Below are 17,241 nucleotides of genomic sequence, written 5' to 3' on the forward strand. Positions count from 1 at the left end.
CAGGCGACCGCCGTGCCGGCCACGGCCATGCACCTGCTCCTGCCACGTCACAGCAGGAGGCAGAGCCAGGCTTCTCAGCCCAGGGCTGCAGCGGCCTAGCCTGACCATAGGACGAGCCACAGACATTCCTCAGCCCAGCCAGCAAACAGCAGTCACACCTCCGAGTGGCCCTGGCGGCTGCCACACACACAGCCGCTCCTTGGACTTCTTCTTTAAATGTCCTTCAACTTATTACCACTCACCCCGGCTGAGACGGCATGGTGACCCACAGCCTGCCTATGAGTTTCAGAACCAAACCCTTTACTAAACGGGTCCCGATTCGATTCTAGAAAGTACTACCTCGGAACACCCCTGGCTGGTTCAGCAGCCCCACTGTTGCAATAGAGAAAAGAAACAAGTCTGCCCGCGCCAGTGTGGCTCAGTAGATACAGCGTCGGCCTGCAGACTGAAGGGTCCTGGGTTCAATTCTGGTCAAGGGCACATGCCCGGGTTGCGGGCTCGATCCCCAGGAGGGGCATGCAGGAGGCAGCCGATCAATGATTCTGTCATCATTGATGTTTCTCTCTCTCTCTCTCACTTGCTCTCTGAAGTCAATAAAAACATATTTTAAAAAAAATAAATAAGATAAAAAAACAAGGCCTTAGGATCCATAACTGGCATTGCTAAATACGAATGAAAGAAACGAATCTCTAGCAGCTCCGTCAGAGCACACTCTGGCTAAGAAAACCAGCAAGCAGACACCTCTCGGCAGGGCACCCAGCAGCCGTCCTCCTGCCCAAGGAGATGCACTCCCCAGCCTGGCTCCTTCGACCGCAGCCCCCAGGCTGTGCTTGCGGCGAGAGCAGAGAAAGCCCCGGTACCTGCCACTTTGTGGAATCCCAGCGGGCCGCGCTTCTCCTGACAGGACGAGATCACCTTGGACTTGTCGTCGGTGGAGCAGACGCTGGAGGACAGCTTCCCGCAGACCCGGAAGTAGTAGGTGTACTCCCCGGCGTTCACCACGCTGTCGTTCAGGGCGAGGGGCTTCAGGTCGTACAGGTGGCCGTGCCTGGGGTCTCGCACCTCACAGTTGTCTCCTGCAGGACACGGCAGGAGTCACTCGGACAACGGAGCCACGCGCACGTGCAGCGGAAAGTTACCCTCTTTCCACCAGACAACTGCCGCCTTAAAACAGGCGTCACACACGTGCCCGCCGCTTCGTTTTGTTTCTACAGATACATGACGAGGACTGCCTGGCAAACAACTTCCTAGGAGAGCCTAGGACACATGACGAGGATCCACTTCATCGGACAGTAAACGCCCCATATAATGTGCTCAGTGTGAGCCGCCAGCAGCCAGCAGCCCGGGCACCTGAGGAAAACACCGCGTGGAGTAACGTAACTCCCGGATAAGAGACTATCTGTGCAGCCGGCCGCGGGGCTCAGTGGCTGAGCATCGACCTATGAACCAGGAGGTCACGGTTCGATTCACGGCTGCAGACTCGATCCCCAGAGGGGGGCGTACAGGAGGCAGACGATCCATGATTCCCTCTCATCATTGATGCTTCTCTCTCTCCCTCTCCCTTTCTCTCTGAAATCAATAAAAATTATGTTAAAAAAAAAAAAAAAGATATCTGTTCATCCTAGTCACTCCCCTGCACACCTGCACTAACACAGCAGGGCATGTCCACTGTGACTGAGAACAGAAACCCCCGAGGTGATGCTGGAAAAGAGAACTCTCCGCCACGGACGCGTGTTCCACGGCCACACCCGTGCCCGTGACCGCAGGTCTCCCGTCTGGGCGAGGGCAGGGCGTAGCCCCTGCTGCCCTCACGCTGTCGGCGAGCCAGGCCTACCTTCTGCTCTGACCACCGGGCAGGCTTCCACCGTCCTCCAGACGAACACGTACTCGCAGTCGTTCAGCAGCTGGAACGTGGGCGAGCCCTGCAACAAGGAAAATGAAGTGAAATGACAGCCACGACGAAGAGCCAGCGTTTCACCTCCGGGAGAAATCCATGGCACTTGTCAATCACGTGGGCCCTGGGGAAGAGCACGCTCCAAAGAACCCCATCAAAGGCCTGGACCCGTGAGAATCCGGACAAGTTGTGAGTCAGAAGATTCAGAGATGGGAGGGACCTAGGGAATGGGGCCGACACACGAGATGCACTGCTTGTCGCACACACACACTGATGTCTGGGCACACGCACCGACATCTGGGCACACTCACTGACTCTGTGCACACTCACCGACGTCTGTGCACACACACCGACATCTGGGCACACTCACCGACGTCTGGGCACACTCACCAACATCTGTGCACACACACCGACGTCTGGGCACACTCACCGACGTCTGTGCACACACACCGACGTCTGTGCACACACACCGACGTCTGGGCACACTCACCGACGTCTGGGCACACTCACCGATGTCTGGGCACACACACCGACATCTGGGCACACTCACCGACGTCTGGGCACACTCCAGCGTTATCCTGGTGGAAAAGCGCTGGTTCCCGCACTTGTCACCATTGACGTAGACGAGGCTCAGGGACCCGTTGGCTGCAGCCTGAGGGCTGATCTGCACCACGCCCAGGTTCCAGCTGTCCTCCTCAGACACCAGGCACGACCCCACTGCGTTGCCTGGAAGAGCCGGGGATTCGCTTGGGTGGGGAGTGGGGGAGGGGAAGGCAGGTGGAACTGGAGTCAAATGCTCCACACTCACCTCGGCACCCAGGGATGTACGGGAGGGGCGTGCACACGCTCAGGTAGAAGGTTCTCTTCTGTCCGTCCGGCGAGGGGTCCACAGCAACCCAGGGCTTCCGGACGCTGCTCAGGCCGCTCAGGTCATACTCGTTCCCGGCCAGGTCTGAAACATCGGGGACACGCAGGGCAGCGGGGCCTTCTCGTCGGCTGTGAGCGCGGCCCTCCTACCAGCGGAAACCCACGCTGCACCCCTGGCACTCGTGACAGAGAGGAGGGGGCCTGGCTGGTGTTCCCAGTGGTTAGAACGCCGGCTGCACACGGAAGGTTTGCAGGTACGATTCCCAGTCAAGGGCACGTACCTGGGTTGCAGGTATGATCTGGCCCTGGTCGAGAAGCATGCAGGAGGCAACCAATTGATGTGTCCCTCTCACATCGATGTTCACCCCTCTCTCTCTGCCTTCTTCCCTCCCTCCCACTCTCCTAAAAATCAATGGAAAATTCCCTCAGGTGAGGATCAAAAAAGCAGCAGCAGCAGCAAGGAGGCTCCTGCAGAAACGCAGCCCCCCTCTGACCCTCACAGCCGCCGTGTGGAGGCCAACCAGAGAGTACGGGGGAGGGTCCCGGGACACTGCTCGGTCTTGGGTCCCCCTTACGCAACCTGATCCTCTTCTTAATCTCCTTCCTCAAATAAGAAGCTCTGACAGTGTATTTTATTTTTCCCCAAGTTTTCTTCTCTGTTCTTAGGCATGTAATTCTGATCCCAAAATATAACTTAAAACCATTAATTATCCCAGATTCTCTTCAAGGGAAAGATTCCAAATCTAGGCATCATTCAAAGGAAATGTGCAAATACACATGGCAATGCTGCCTGTAGTAAAACATGCCACGTACACACTCGTGTGCATACATGCACTCGTGCACACATTCATAAGCACACACACGCACACATGCACACACTCACGTGCAGGTTCACATATGTACCCATGCACACACTTACTCATAAGCACACACACACTCACATGCACACCTACTCACTCATGTGCACACACACACTTTTGACTGGCCTCTGAGTTCCTGGTCCCCCAGGCCTTACCTGTGACCTGGCAATCCACTGGAGAAGGCACGCAGGCCAGTGCTGTTTCAAACTCAATGTAAGTCTTTCGGATTCCCAGGCCAGCATCAATGTCTTGATGCAGGAATTTGGCGGTTCCTGGGTACTCGTCGTCATTGCAAACAAAGCGGATGATAAAAGAATTACCAGACGCTGGGGAACAAGAAGTACGGACTGTAAGAAACAACAGCAATCACAGCACCGCCCCAACAGCCCTTCCGCTGAAACAGCCCCGAGGTCACCTCGGAAACAGTGATGTCACAGCGCCAGGTGTTTCAAGGGGCCTGAGCAGAACCTGAGTGGCCACATTCATGGTCACAGTGACCTACGTACAGATGGGGTTATGCTAGTATGTGAACCTAGTGTCTTGGCCTCATACAGGGCAGGGCAAAAGCAGGTCTACGGGTGCAAGTACACAAAAAGAGTTTATTCTTGTACATTTATTTATTAGTGGAGGCCCAGTGCACAGATTCATGCACCGGTGGGGTCCCTCAGCTGGCCTGTGGGGATCGCGCCAAAACTGGCCCTCCGACATCCCCCCAAAGGGTCCCGGATCGCAAGAGGATGGTTCTCAGGTGACGCACCCCAGAATCGGGCTCCCTCCTTTCCGGTTCCGGGTGCGTCACCCAAGAACCACAGCTGCCAAGTCACCGTAGCTCGGCAGCTCTTGCGTTGAGTGTCTGCCCCCTGGTGGTCAGTGCACGTCATAGCTCCTGGCCGGTCACTTAGGCTTTTATATATACAGATTGTATTATTTCACATACAAACAACTGTAAAACCTACTTTTGCTCTACCCTATATTCCAGAAAATATACAAATGCAACACCTGTTTACCAATAAAAACATTAGAAAACAACGTAACTCTCCTCTATCGATTTAATCAAAAACATTTACTAAGTTCCCATTACACACAGGAGTGAAAAAAACGGAGCTCCCACTCCCATCTGGTGGCCCTGAAAATAAGCAAATTACACGCAGCCCAGGACAGGCCGGGAGTGAGAAGTGTAAGAAGGGAAAGGCAGGGACGGGCACAGAACCCCGGGGGTGGTGGCATGGAGTGCGGCGGTATTAAAGGCAGTGGCCAGGCTCACTGAGAAGGTGAACCTGAGTCGATACCGGAAGGTGAGGAAGTGAACCACCTGGCATCTTGAGGGAAGAACACTGAGGGCAGGGGAACAGTAAGGATCAAGGCCAGAAGGGGTGTGTGGGCAAGAGCGTGCCTCGATGCTTTCAGAGCCAGGACGTTTGAGGACAGAGCCAGGATGAGGATCAAAAGATCTGGACCCTGACCCTGATCAAAAGATCTGGCTCTGCCCACCAAGGAGCCGCTGGCTCTGCCCTGGGCACGGGCCAGTCCGGGCCCTCGTCCCCATCAAGTGAGGAGGTGGTTAAGCAGAGGGCGTGACACCGATGAGGGTGAGAGGCGCGGGCTGGTGAGAACCGACCAGCCACGTGCACTCAGCATCCCGACAAAGGAGGCGTGGCTGGGATCCGACCACCTGCAAACTGGGCTGGCACTCTGATACCAAGTTCCTGCTGTGCAACACAGTGCAGAGAAGAGTAAAAATGTTAAGAAACTTAACACAGCAAAACTGTATGTGCAGAGTGTTGGCCTGCAGACTGAAGGGTCCCAGGTTCAATTCTGGCCAGGGCACATGCCCAGGTTTCGGGCTCGACCCCCACCCAGTAGGGGGCTTGGAGGAGGCAGCCAATCAGTGATTCTCTCTCTTCATTGATGTTTCTATCTCTCCCTCTCCCTTCCTCTGTGAAATAAATAAAAATATATTAAAAAAAAAAAACTATGTAAAGATGCAATAAGACTGAGTGGGATAAGAGGAGGAAACAAAGGAAATTCAGGAAACAAAAAAAGTAACTTTTATTATCGTCACCCAACACTGCTTCAGTATGTGAAAGAGACAGAAGGAAAGTGAGTCGGCTGGCGTGGCTCAGTGGCTGAGCATCAACCTATGAACCAGGAGGTCACAGTTCGACTCCCAGTCAGGGCACATGCCCGGGTTGTGGGGTGTGCAGAAGGCAGCCAATCAATGATTCTCTCTCCTCTTTGATGTTTCTATCTCTCTCTCTCCCTCTCCCTTCCTCTCTGAAATCCATAAAAATGTATTTTTTTTAAAAAGTGACAACGTCCTGCATCAGAGGGACAGCTGTTGAAGGACATGGGGAGGAGGGGCAAATGGGCAGCAGGGGTCCGGCCACCTCTCTAGTTGGGACCTGGGTGAGCACGAGGGCACATCAGTGTGGCGCCCGTGTGCCCGGAGGCGGGGGGACTCAGACACCGCAGGGACTCACTGACGTGACGCTCTCAGAAAGGAAAGGGTGACAGTTACAGAACCGCCAGCACACGCTCAGCCACAACAGCATGGCGCTGGGCTCACCCTTGGTGTCGGAGTAGGGGCCCTTGTAGGTCAGCGTCATGAAACCCTCCGTGGACAGCTGGAGGGTCTTCTCGAGTCCAACCAGCCGCTCTGGCTTCAGGTTGTTGAGATCTGCTGTCTGGGTCGCCGCCTCGCAGCCGGAAGCTGGCTTTCCGTCCAGGGTCCCACAGACGGGCATCGTGCCGCACACGTTAAACTGCAGGCCAGACGGTAAGAACCAAACCCACACCCTCAGGCTACGCACCTCGCCACAGGGGAGAGCCTGCGACCCTGTCCTGGCCCAGCTGGGAAGCGGATGCCCGCTGCTTGGTCACCGCCCCACATTTGGGCAAGAGTCCTGGCGTCGGCACCCCAGGCAAAGACCAAGGCCAGTGGCAGTGCCCACAGATGCCTCCAAGGCTCAGCACGTGTTTATAGGGCCCTGCACCTCCAAACGCTCAGACGCATTTCCCATAACAGTGACCACATGTAGCAGAGGACCTATGTAAGTCCTGGTGTCACAGTGTTTTATATCATGTTAGAGAAGTGACAGACAGCTAACGTGTTAATTAAGCCATCATGATGGGATAACCCTAGACTTCTTAAAGACGGTGACATCATCCCATGAAAATGAAGGAGAGCAGGCCCCCGGGTGGGAAGACGGGAAGGAAAGACCGCTCTCTGGTAAGTGTGCGTGGAAACGTATACAAAATTACTGACTACAGACAAAAAGCGGGTTTCTGAAAGACCAGGATCTCCTACTTCAGAAATGGCTGGTCGGTGCAACACCAAGTAATCGGGGCTCTTCACTTCTAGCATGTTCTGTAGGGATTCATGTTATCTAGAATGTTCTCTACAGGGTTCAACAAGGCTCTCATCTGCCTCTCATACTCTTACAGGCAGCTAAGTACACTCTCGCCCATTGTAACTACATCCTTACCTATCGTAACTACTCCCTTACCTATTGTAACTACACGCTCATCCACTGTAACTACACCCTCATCCATTGTTACACCCTCACCCATTGTAACTACACTCTTGCCTATTGTAACTACTATACCTCACCTATTGTAACCTACACTCTCGCCTGCTGTAACCCAAACCCTTGCCTACTGTAACATACACCCTCAACTACTGTAAAGGACACTTTCACCTACTATAATTTACACCCTCATCTACTATAAACTACACTCTCACCTACTGTAAGTTACACCAGCTGCTGGTGGCCGCAGCCACTGTCCATTCCAAAGCAAACTGGGATTCACACAGAACTCTTACCAGGAAGGTCTTCCCGATGCCAGAGACCACGTAGCCTTGGGAGCTGTTCAGCGGGTTGAGGTCAAACACATACCCACTGTTCGGGTCCCTTATGGCACAGGCCTGCGTGAACAAGGTGGGAAGAGACACACTCGAACCCAGTCCTGGAGGGCACAGCACACACAGTGCCTCCCAAACCTGCAAGTGTGCTCCTCCCGACGGGAACCCCAGAGAGAAAGCAACCCTTCATGCCCCCTGGCGTGGCTCACTGGTTGGGCGCTGACCCATAAACCAGGAGATCACGGTCCAATTCCCACTCAGGGCACATGCGTGGTTGCGAGCTCGACTCGCGGAAGGGGGCATGCAGGAGGCAGCTGATCAGTGTCTCCATGGTGATGCTGGTGAGATTAGGAAGGGGAGGGAAGGGGTGTGTGCAGAGCCGGACGGGGCACCTCACCGAGAGGTCCTGACGGCACACGTACCTGCTCCGTTTCCGTGGTGATCTGGATGGGACAGGCGGCCTCCGTGTTCCACAGGAAGGTGACCACGCACTCCCAGATGAGAGAAAATATCGGGTGGGTGTTCTGGAAGGTCAAATCCAGGACAGCGGTCAGTCTGAGAGCGGACCCTCCAGCCAAAGGAAGCCCAGCCACCACAGAAAACTGCTCAAATCTCCTGGCACCGGACTCGGTGTCGCTCGACAGGCTGGGTGCTCAATGAGCGTCATCCAATTACAAGGCGCGTCCTCACTGTTCCTGCTCTGAAGGCTGGGATGCTATTACCTCTCAGGCTTGGATGCTAAGACATTTACCTGAGGTCTTGCCAGCAGTAAAGGGTGCAACTGGGACCCAAACCCAAGCTTGAGTTCAAGTCCACGCTTTTGAAAAAGAGAACCTGACTCCTCTACCCACCAGACTCGCTCGCCCCGTTAAGAGACACTCCAGGCGGTACTGGCCACAGGAGACGCCCGCACTCCCCCGCCCGCCGGGCGCCTCACCAGGCTGCCCCTGGAGCAGACGAGGTGGATCCGGGTGGTGTAGGTGGTCTGCATGCCGTCGCTGGTGGTGCAGGCCGAGCCGTTCTCGTACTCCAGCAGGAGGCTGCCGCTCTCCTCCACCAAGGGGCCGAACCGCGCCACGCCCAGGTTGCTGATGGACACGACTTCGGAAAACACACCCTGCGGACAACATGCCTGTGAGGGGCCCTGCGTCCGCACGCGCGCAGCGGGTTCGCGCACTCAGCTCGTGGTCCGTGAAGTCCCGGCGAACACGGAGTCAGTGCGCAGGGGAGCCCACTCCTACACGCAGGGGAGCCCTGCACCTCCGTGCACACGCAGCTCACTCAGCATCTGACCCTCAGCCCTCACAGGAGCTCACGCTGGTGCATTCCACCGTCGTTACTATAGGAAAACGGTGATCAGACACTGACTGTCCAAGGCCATCCTCTAACAGTCCTGGGGCAGGCCTCAATCCCCAACCCAGCCCGGAGCTCCGGCCTGCACGACCCCGCCCCTCACATCCCACCCTCCGGCCACAAGAGCAGGAAGTAGACAAGGATGGAGGGCGTCCCTTGTTCCACCTCAGCGGGGAACGATGGGTCAGGCCACTGTGCCCATGTCCCACGTGACTGTATCGATTTGGGGGGTAACAAATGTGACGAGTCTGCAAACACGGAATCCGTGGATCTCGAGTGCTGACTGTACTGAGGCCACTGCTCCCAGAGTGCACACGTGTTGGAGCGCAAAACCTCGCAGGGCACTCACCTCACCTCCACAGCAACGCCAGACCTCGAAACCCACGCCAGGAAACGCACGTTCCGGTGTGCTATTTCTACAGGAGCACGTGCCCATCTTTATTTTAAACTCGCCCGCAGCCCAGGGGGTGTGGCTCAGTGAGTGAGCATCGACCCAGGAACCAAGAGGTCACCAGTTCGATTCCCAGTCAGGGCACATACTAGTTCGCCGGCTCAATCCCCAGCAGGGGGCCTGCAGGAGGCAGCTGATTGATGTTGCTTCTCTCTCATGGATGTTTCGATCTCTCTATCCCTTTCCCTTCCTCTCTCTCTAAAAACCAATAAAAATATATTTAAAAATAAATAAAAAGACTCACTGGGCAAAGAGCACAAGGGAACATACCAAACTCCTGGCAGTAACCACACTCTCCCGACGACGTCGGGCAGCTCGGCGTCCGGACAGAGCAAGTGCTGATTACTTCACCCCCAGTGACGCCCTGAGCCAGTTCCCCCTCATTAGCCAGAAGCAAGAGCTCTTGGAAGCAAACACGACTCTTCACCGACATCTGCCGGCCGCTGGAAGGCACTTTTGAATTCAGACTAGACACTCGACGGGAGTTTCCTCGGCCCCGTACTGTGAGCAGAGGTTCCCCACACCGAGGCCCCCTTAGGGCTTAAATCTGAACAATGATTTACCAACCACACGCCAGCAGGCCTCACTCCGCTCAGAGGCCCCGCTTCCAGGCCAGCCCGACGGTGAGCTGGGAGTCCAGACACCACCACGCCGGGCCACGGAGGTGAGTGCGCCGACGGAGAAAGGCGACCCCGAGGGGCAAGCAGCCTCACCTGCTTGTTCTCGTATCGCATCTGGCAGGCGGACGCGTAGCGGTCGCAGCCCGGCACCGGGCTCAGAGGCCGGCACACGTTGATGTAGTACTTGCGCCACGCGCTGTGCGCCCCGGCGCTGTCCAGGGCGTACCAGTTCCCTTCGGGGCCGTCTTCGGACTTTGCCAGCCTACGATTTCAGAGCAGTGTTTGCTTGTGAAGCCTGACAGCTCATTCCTAAGCTCTTAGAGAAACGCAGAGAACACGCCCTGCGGTCACACTCCTGAGCTGCCCGCCCCCAACCCCGCCCCCCGTGACTCAGCACCCAGCAGCGTGACTTCTGCTAAAGGCAGACCGCAGCACACCCCAACCTGCCCCCTCTCCGCACCGACAGTGACTGACTTAAGTGATGCCACTGAAGACGGAGGCTCCAGCCCACGGTCAGGGTGACTCTGCGTCATCTCCCACCCGGGTCCTGCAGCCCCGAGCGGCCTCCCTACCACCGCTCAGCTCCAGGCTCGGCCCACATGCGAGACCTTGGCACTAACTGGCCCGGCCAGGGCGAGGCCAAGGGCAGCTGCCCCGCACCTGGAGAGGTCGTACTGCTCCATGGAGAGCGGGTCGGTCACCAGGCACTCCAGCGGCTCCTCGGGGCAGGCGTAGCTGGTGTACCACCGGAAGTTGTAGGTCGAGTTGTCTTCCTCCTGTCGCGACAGGAGACACGGGAGGACGCAGAGGGAGGGAATGTCATGCGAAGCCAGGGTTAAACGAAAGCAAAGACAGGCACACGCTCTCTACACAAACACTGTAGGAAAGAACGGCTACGTTCCCGCATTTTATTAGCAGTAAGCGTGTCCAATAAAAAAATAAGACGGAGCCCTAACCGGTTTGGCTCAGTGGATAGAGCGTCGGCCTACGGACTGAATGGTCCCAGGTTCGATTCCGGTCGAGGGCATGTACCTTGGTTGTGGGCACATTCCCAGTAGGGGGTGTGCAGGAGGCAGCTGATCGATGTTTCTCTCTCATTGATGTTTCTAACTCTCTATCCCTCTCCCTTCCTCTCTGCAATAAATCAATAAATTTAAAAAAAAATTAAGACGGAAACCCAGGCTGTTAAGTGGGAAGGAGGGATGGCTGCGATGCCGGTGTGCTTGGGACCCACCCGAACAGGGCTGTGGCCGATCGGAGCAGAAAGGCCTGCTGCAGGGACAGCTCAGAAATGGAAACTGCCTACGGGCCCAGGAAGGCTAACAGGATCCATTACAATCTCAAAGGTGGTAACGTGGCCAGGAGACCAGACTGAAAGCTGTGTCTCTAAGTGAAGGGCCATGGCAGGAGGCTCAGTGCCCAGTCTTGGGGAGCCAGACAATGCAGCTGTTTATCCCCGGGGACACCCCAGCTCACACCCACCTACAGGGAGAGCCTCGTCTCAGACTAGAAAGGCACCAGCCCCGAGGACTCTTTCTTCTTTCCTCCTGCCTTCACGGAATGACATCTCTCGCAGCGCCATGCAAGCCCAGGCAGGCACCCACAGCCCCTCCTTCCCTGGTACTCGCGGACCCACAGCCCCTCCCTACCTGGTACTCGGGGACGCCCACGCCTGCGTCCCGGTCGCAGAGGAAGGTGATCAGCGTGGCTCTGGGTGTGTGCCTGTTGTTATTGTAGGGCGTGCCGTCCCTGTAGTTCAGCTGGATCATCCCATCGTAATAGGAAAGCTTAGCATTGCTCTGTCCCAAGTTCCAAGCCTTCCCATCGCTGAAACAAGCAAGCGCCTCTCAGAAAAGAGACCCAGACCAGCCGCCCCAGACGCTGGCACGGGAGGAGGGCCGGCGTGCAGGATGGGGAGCAGCTGGGCCAGGAGCCAGGGCGCAGACCACCCTGGCTGCAGCCAGGATGCTAAGCCTGGGGGGCGGGGGGCGGGGACGGTGAGAGGGCAACCCCCCTGGGGAACCCAAGCCCACGGCTGGCTGAAGGTGCAACCCCTTCATTTGCACTAGTGAGTGAAGAAACAGGCACAAATGTCTAACAAGTGAGCTGAGCCAGCCACACGAAGGCGGGCATCATGGAAACCGCTCCTTGTTGCCAAGGGAAACAGAACTCCCAGCATCCTCTGGTTCACAGGCTACCTCTCCTCAGCATCTGAATGCAGAGAGTGCACCTGACCCTGAATAAACGTCTGTTACCCAAGAAACCTCGGGGCTGCTGACTGGAGACTTGCCTTCTCGCCACCTGGCAGGCCCCCGAGCCCCGCTGGCAGGCGCCCATGGTCACCGCTGCGCACACGTTGATGTAGAAGTCGTACTTGGCCGTCTCAACCTTGTAGCCATCTTTCTTCGTGAGAGGCGACAGGTCGAAGGAGAACCCTACGAAAGAGCAGCAGCCCCGGTGCAGGTCAGTCGGGCACAGACCAGAGGGACCTGGCACAGCCTCTCACGGACGCTTCCCGGACGCCTGGCAACAGGGAGCCCGGCAGGTGGACGAGGGCCCTTCCTCCGGGCACAGACACAGCCCCTGCCTGTGCCTGGGAGGGGTCGCTCCGCTGTCAACCTAGAAGTTCTGTGCGAAGCCCATGACTGCCGGTCACGTAACCCGCGTGGCTCAGCGGGATGGAAGCCACGGGACCTGCGTGAAGCCTCTAAGGCGGGTTTCGTGGCCGCTCCCATGAAAAGCCTTTTCCATGTGGCTTATTTCCTTGTGACCCTCAGGTTTCGTGTTCAGCAAAACCTACCTGAACCATGAAGTTAAGGCAGGTTTCTCGTGACCTCAAACACCAGCTTGTCAGGATGCTGGTCCCACATGTTAACGTCATCCTAAAGCAGGCCACCTCTAAAACACTCCTAGGAAGTACGTTTTCTAAAAGCCCACGCAGGTTCCGGGGACGCTGCCCGCCAGGTGCTGCTGGACACACGGGATACGCACCTGCCTGGGAGTCCAAGACGGTGCAGTTGTCGCCCTCGGTCCGGGACAGCACGCAGGCGGCAGCCGTGTGCCACTCGAACTCGTAGTAGCAGCCGTCCTCGCTGGCGTCCATCAGCACCGGGGCGCTTTCCAGTTCTCCTGTGGGCGGAGCAGAGCCGTCACCGTACAGATACTGTGTGGGTCCATGTACCGAGGTTCCCAGAGCCAACCCTGCAGAGGGGGAGGGGGGCTGCGGGGCAGAGCATCGGTTTGGGAAGATGAGGAGGTTCTGGAGATGATAGTGGTGATTGTTGCCCAACAATGGGAACGTGCTTCATGCCAATGAACTGTCCGTTTAAAACGGTTAAAGTGGTGAAGTTCATGTCTTGTGTAGTTTACTACACGTCCTTAAAATATATAAATTTCATATTATGCATATGATGCCATAATTGAAAAAAAAAAAAAAGGAAAAAGCTCAAAAAAATAGTCCTAGTCGGGCTAGGTGGCTTGGTTGGGTGCCGACAGACGCACCAAAAGGTTGCTGGTTTGATTCCGGGTGAGCACACAGGCCCAGGGTGCAGGCTCCGTCGCCAGTAGGGGGCGTGCACGTGCAGCCCACCGATGCATGTTTCTCTCTCTCCTTCTCCCTTCCTCTCTCTCTAAAATCAATAAAAACATATTTTTAAAAAAAGAAAAATACTCCTAGCCCCTGAGCTTATTCCACAGCTGAGAATTTATCTAAGGGAATTTCCCTGATGGGAGGAAGGGAGGATATGTAACAGCATGGTTAGCGACGGTGGCAATATGCTATTAACCCAACAGCAAGGGCCACGTTTAAAGATAGTAAGACCGAGCCATGATCAACTCTCCCAGCACTCACAACAAGGAAGTCCGGAACATACACGTATGACTGTGAAACAGGAGGTTACTCACAAATACATTTTGAGAAACACAAAAATGTGTGCCTCTCCCTATAGGTTCTGCCCCTGTAAGCCAATGGGAGTGAAGGACAGGACCGGACGCGCTGTGTTCCATGTTCAGTGAAACCGAGGACAGCACTTTTTTTCAATATATTTTTCTTGGTTTCAGAGAGGAAGGGAGAGGAAGAGGAAGAGAGAAACATCAACGATGAGAGAGTCATTGATTGGCTGCCTCCTGTATGGCCCCCACTGGGGATCGAGCCCGCAACCCAGGCATGTGCCCTGACCTGGAATCGAACCGTGACCTCCTGGTACCGAGCCACGCCGGCTGGGCCAGACAGCATTTTTAAGCCACTCCCAGGAGTTAAGCGGCTGTGTGACTGCTGTGTATCAGTCCTAAGCAAGAAGCCATGCGCAGAACATAGCTCTTTAGGAAAATTACGACGATGCCCTCAGACACCATACGGTTTCGCCATTTCTGGCCTGGTTCTGGGCAGGGGGTGGGGGATCAAATCAACTGACCACCGCCAAGGGTTCTGGAACCTGAAATGCTTGACCCCACCCCTTCGGCCTCATCACCCGGCAGGGCCAACAAGAAACAGCAATGAAGAGCGTGGGCACACCCCTGGCAAAAGCCACAGAAGCATTTTATCTTTTCTTTTTTTAAGCTGTTACCTGGCTTGCACACAAGTATTATATCAGTTTTTATTCTCTTCTTATCGCCACAAGCATCACCATCCGAATAGGAGAGTAGAATGTTCCCATTCTCTTTTGTGGGAGAAGAAATAAATTTGCCCAGACTTTTCTTTCCATTCTTATCTGGAAAAAAAGGGGGAGGGAGCGACAGAAGACATGATTAAAAACGATAATGACACAAAGAGATACCTAAACTCAGCAGGTGTGCCACACCCCTCTCTCGGCCTCCGGCCCTGGCCAGATGGTCAACTTTTTCTTGAGTGACAAGTGCGGCCGGGTGGTGGCAGCCACGTAGAAAAACCCCAAAGGCCACCTCAGGGCTTATCAGGAAAGTGCAAGAACGATAAACAAAGTCCTCTGTGCCCACATCATGCCATCCCGTACAGCAGGGTGGGAAACGTCCGGCCCGCGGGCCTATGGCCCCGAAATCATTTGGTCTGGCCCTGACATGGCATTAGGGGTGAGTTAACTAAATGTTTGACCAACGTGTTTAAGTTGATCCAATGATGTTATAAATATCCAAGTGGCCCTTAGCAGGAGGACTGCTCCCCCATTCTGGGGCCTCGGCTGCCCGAGACACAGGGCTTTTAAAGGCACAGCCAGGGGGCTAGAAAGTAACTAAACTGCTCAGGCAGCCAAGAATGTGGCCACATAATTCATGATTTGGTGGATTTTTACTATCAAGCTCTGAAACGCTGGACCACGTCCTTAAACAAAGGCATGGCCACGCTTGGACCTGCTCGGAAAGACACAGCACCTTCTCAAGAGGGGGTGACTCCTAACCCCCACCTGAGCTCACGACTCGTTTCACGTATGTAACAGACTCCAGTGACTACCCTGCTTGTCACTTTCAAGGTGACTCCTAAGTGACACCAACACGCTACATACATCTAAGGTGGTCTGCAGGGCAGGACAGACCAGCCAGCGGAAGGACCTGGGGACAGCGCTCTCAGGCGAAGGCCACAATATCAGATTCCAGTCGCCTTACACCATAACGTATGAGAAACCAAGCAGTCAAGTTAAAATAATCAAAATCCGTTTTGCACGAGCGCTAGCAATGTGAGTCTTCAGGTCACAGAGCGAACAGATAGCCAAGCATTTCCAACAGGTTCTCTCTGCTCCCGTCAGCCTGGCCAGCAGAAGGCCGGGCTCCCGGAGGCCGTCTCCGTCCGGGAGGCGCCGTGGCCGCTGCGGCCTCACCCCTGCGTCCTCACCAGCCCGAGGTGCTGAACCCCGGGGGGCTTCCTACGCCCACCCTGGGTGTGCCCGGCAACTCACCCACGGCGCACACGGCCGCGTCCTCGGGGCAGCCCCGGGCCTGGCCCTCCGGCAGCAGCCGGTGGCAAATGTTGATGAAGAAGTGCTTCTTCTCTGCTTCCTTCTGGATGCCATCCACCGCTTCCCAGTTCCGTTCCGGTTCTGTGAACAAATAAAGTAAAAGAAGCTTCTTTCGTCAAAGGCAGCGATTGTTTCCCAAAAATGATGGGGGGCGGGGGGCGGGGGGTCAACAGGCTCAGCGAGCACGTGGCCACCAGCCTCGGCCTCACGCTCTGGGCAGGCGGGCGGCAGGCACAGCCACGCCCGAGGTCCTCTGCTTCTGTTTAACATGACAGAAATAAACCGTAAACCGCACCCCACACTCCCCGGGAGCAGGGGTCACGGGGGACAGACCATTAAACAGTGAGATTCTCCCAGAATTCACGGTATGAAATCAGAAACCGAAACCAAGTCCGGACGCCAGCCCCGCTCGGGCCCGGGCAGCACCAGCCGTCAGTCACGGCCCCTCCGTCAACCACCGAGAAGGCACACAAGACATGCGTGGTCCCCAAACTCCAACAGCTCACGAGGCCGTCACACGCGACACAGAAACACGACAGAAACTGAAGATCCTCAGCAGCAGGGGGCGCACCTGCTCAGTGCTGAGAGCAGAGGGTCCTCCCGCGAGGAGGCCAGCCCGGGAGGCAGACAGACCGGCAGGAACAGCCGGGGGAACCGGGCTGTTGAAGAGGGTGAGACGCACAGGCTCCTCTCGCGCCCGGAGCCCGGGTGTCGAAGGCGCTGCTAGGATCGCGTGGGGGAGTGACACCCACGTCACTACCCTGAAGAACCCACGATGACCGAGCGAGTGAGCGAGCAGGACAGCCCCTCTGAAAGCCGGGGTCTCGGGTGGGTGAAGGCTGTAGAGCAGGAGGACGTTTAAGTGACAGGGAGGGGGTCAGCTCGGCTCACAGGTCCCGGGAGCCAGTGGGTGCAGGAGCTGAGAAAGTCCAGGTTCCTGGGGACCCCGAGCAGGGCAGGCGCCGGGCCCACGGGCGCAGATCCTAGGGGTGTGGTGCCCAGTGATGTTTTCTAAAAAGGCTGAATAAAGGGACCTACGGTCACACCCATGTGACTGTGAGAAAACCCCCTGGAGGGGGTCAGCAACATGCCGGACGTGGCCATACCCGGCCTCGCTCCAGGCTGTGATCGGAGCCGAGAGCTCGTCCCGCTTCACAGGAAGCCACCTCCCCACGAGCACACACGCACCAGAGCTGACCTGGCCACGTCCCCAGCAGGGCAAGGGCCCTGGGGCACAGAGTACAATCCACCTACTTCCGCAGGCCCACGCTCAAAGGCAGGCTCGCCCACGTCCACGCAAGAGGAACCTTCTCTTACCATGCCACGTTCCCAAGCAGGCGGGACTCCAAACGCGAGTCCCCATCACAGCTGGTCATTATGTGACTCCAGGCACCTCCCTCCCCCGTCCCA

At 56.3% G+C, this 17,241-nt stretch overlaps 1 protein-coding gene across 4 annotated transcripts in view; it reads right to left on the minus strand.

Moving 5' to 3' along the window:
• Positions 1-17,241, minus strand: part of IGF2R (insulin like growth factor 2 receptor) — a 92,918-nt gene that overhangs the window by 23,815 nt on the left and 51,862 nt on the right. For all 4 annotated transcript variants that reach the window (XR_004969008.1, XM_036318306.1, XM_036318305.1 and 1 more), the window contains exons 12-27: positions 15,772-15,912; positions 14,473-14,616; positions 12,899-13,036; positions 12,198-12,342; positions 11,557-11,734; positions 10,568-10,683; positions 10,001-10,169; positions 8,421-8,600; positions 7,906-8,007; positions 7,445-7,546; positions 6,188-6,383; positions 3,777-3,947; positions 2,703-2,846; positions 2,445-2,620; positions 1,835-1,922; positions 861-1,076 (exon numbers count right to left, since the gene is read on the minus strand). Coding sequence is in view for 3 of the 4 variants with exons in the window: in XM_036318306.1 (XP_036174199.1) it covers positions 861-1,076; positions 1,835-1,922; positions 2,445-2,620; positions 2,703-2,846; positions 3,777-3,947; positions 6,188-6,383; positions 7,445-7,546; positions 7,906-8,007; positions 8,421-8,600; positions 10,001-10,169; positions 10,568-10,683; positions 11,557-11,734; positions 12,198-12,342; positions 12,899-13,036; positions 14,473-14,616; positions 15,772-15,912 (2,406 nt within the window). In the remaining variant the exon portion in view is untranslated. The remainder of the gene's footprint in view (positions 1-860; positions 1,077-1,834; positions 1,923-2,444; positions 2,621-2,702; positions 2,847-3,776; positions 3,948-6,187; positions 6,384-7,444; positions 7,547-7,905; positions 8,008-8,420; positions 8,601-10,000; positions 10,170-10,567; positions 10,684-11,556; positions 11,735-12,197; positions 12,343-12,898; positions 13,037-14,472; positions 14,617-15,771; positions 15,913-17,241) is intronic.

The sequence above is a fragment of the Myotis myotis genome, unplaced genomic scaffold, assembly GCF_014108235.1.
Source record: "Myotis myotis isolate mMyoMyo1 unplaced genomic scaffold, mMyoMyo1.p scaffold_m19_p_7, whole genome shotgun sequence".
Lineage (NCBI taxonomy): Eukaryota > Metazoa > Chordata > Mammalia > Chiroptera > Vespertilionidae > Myotis > Myotis myotis.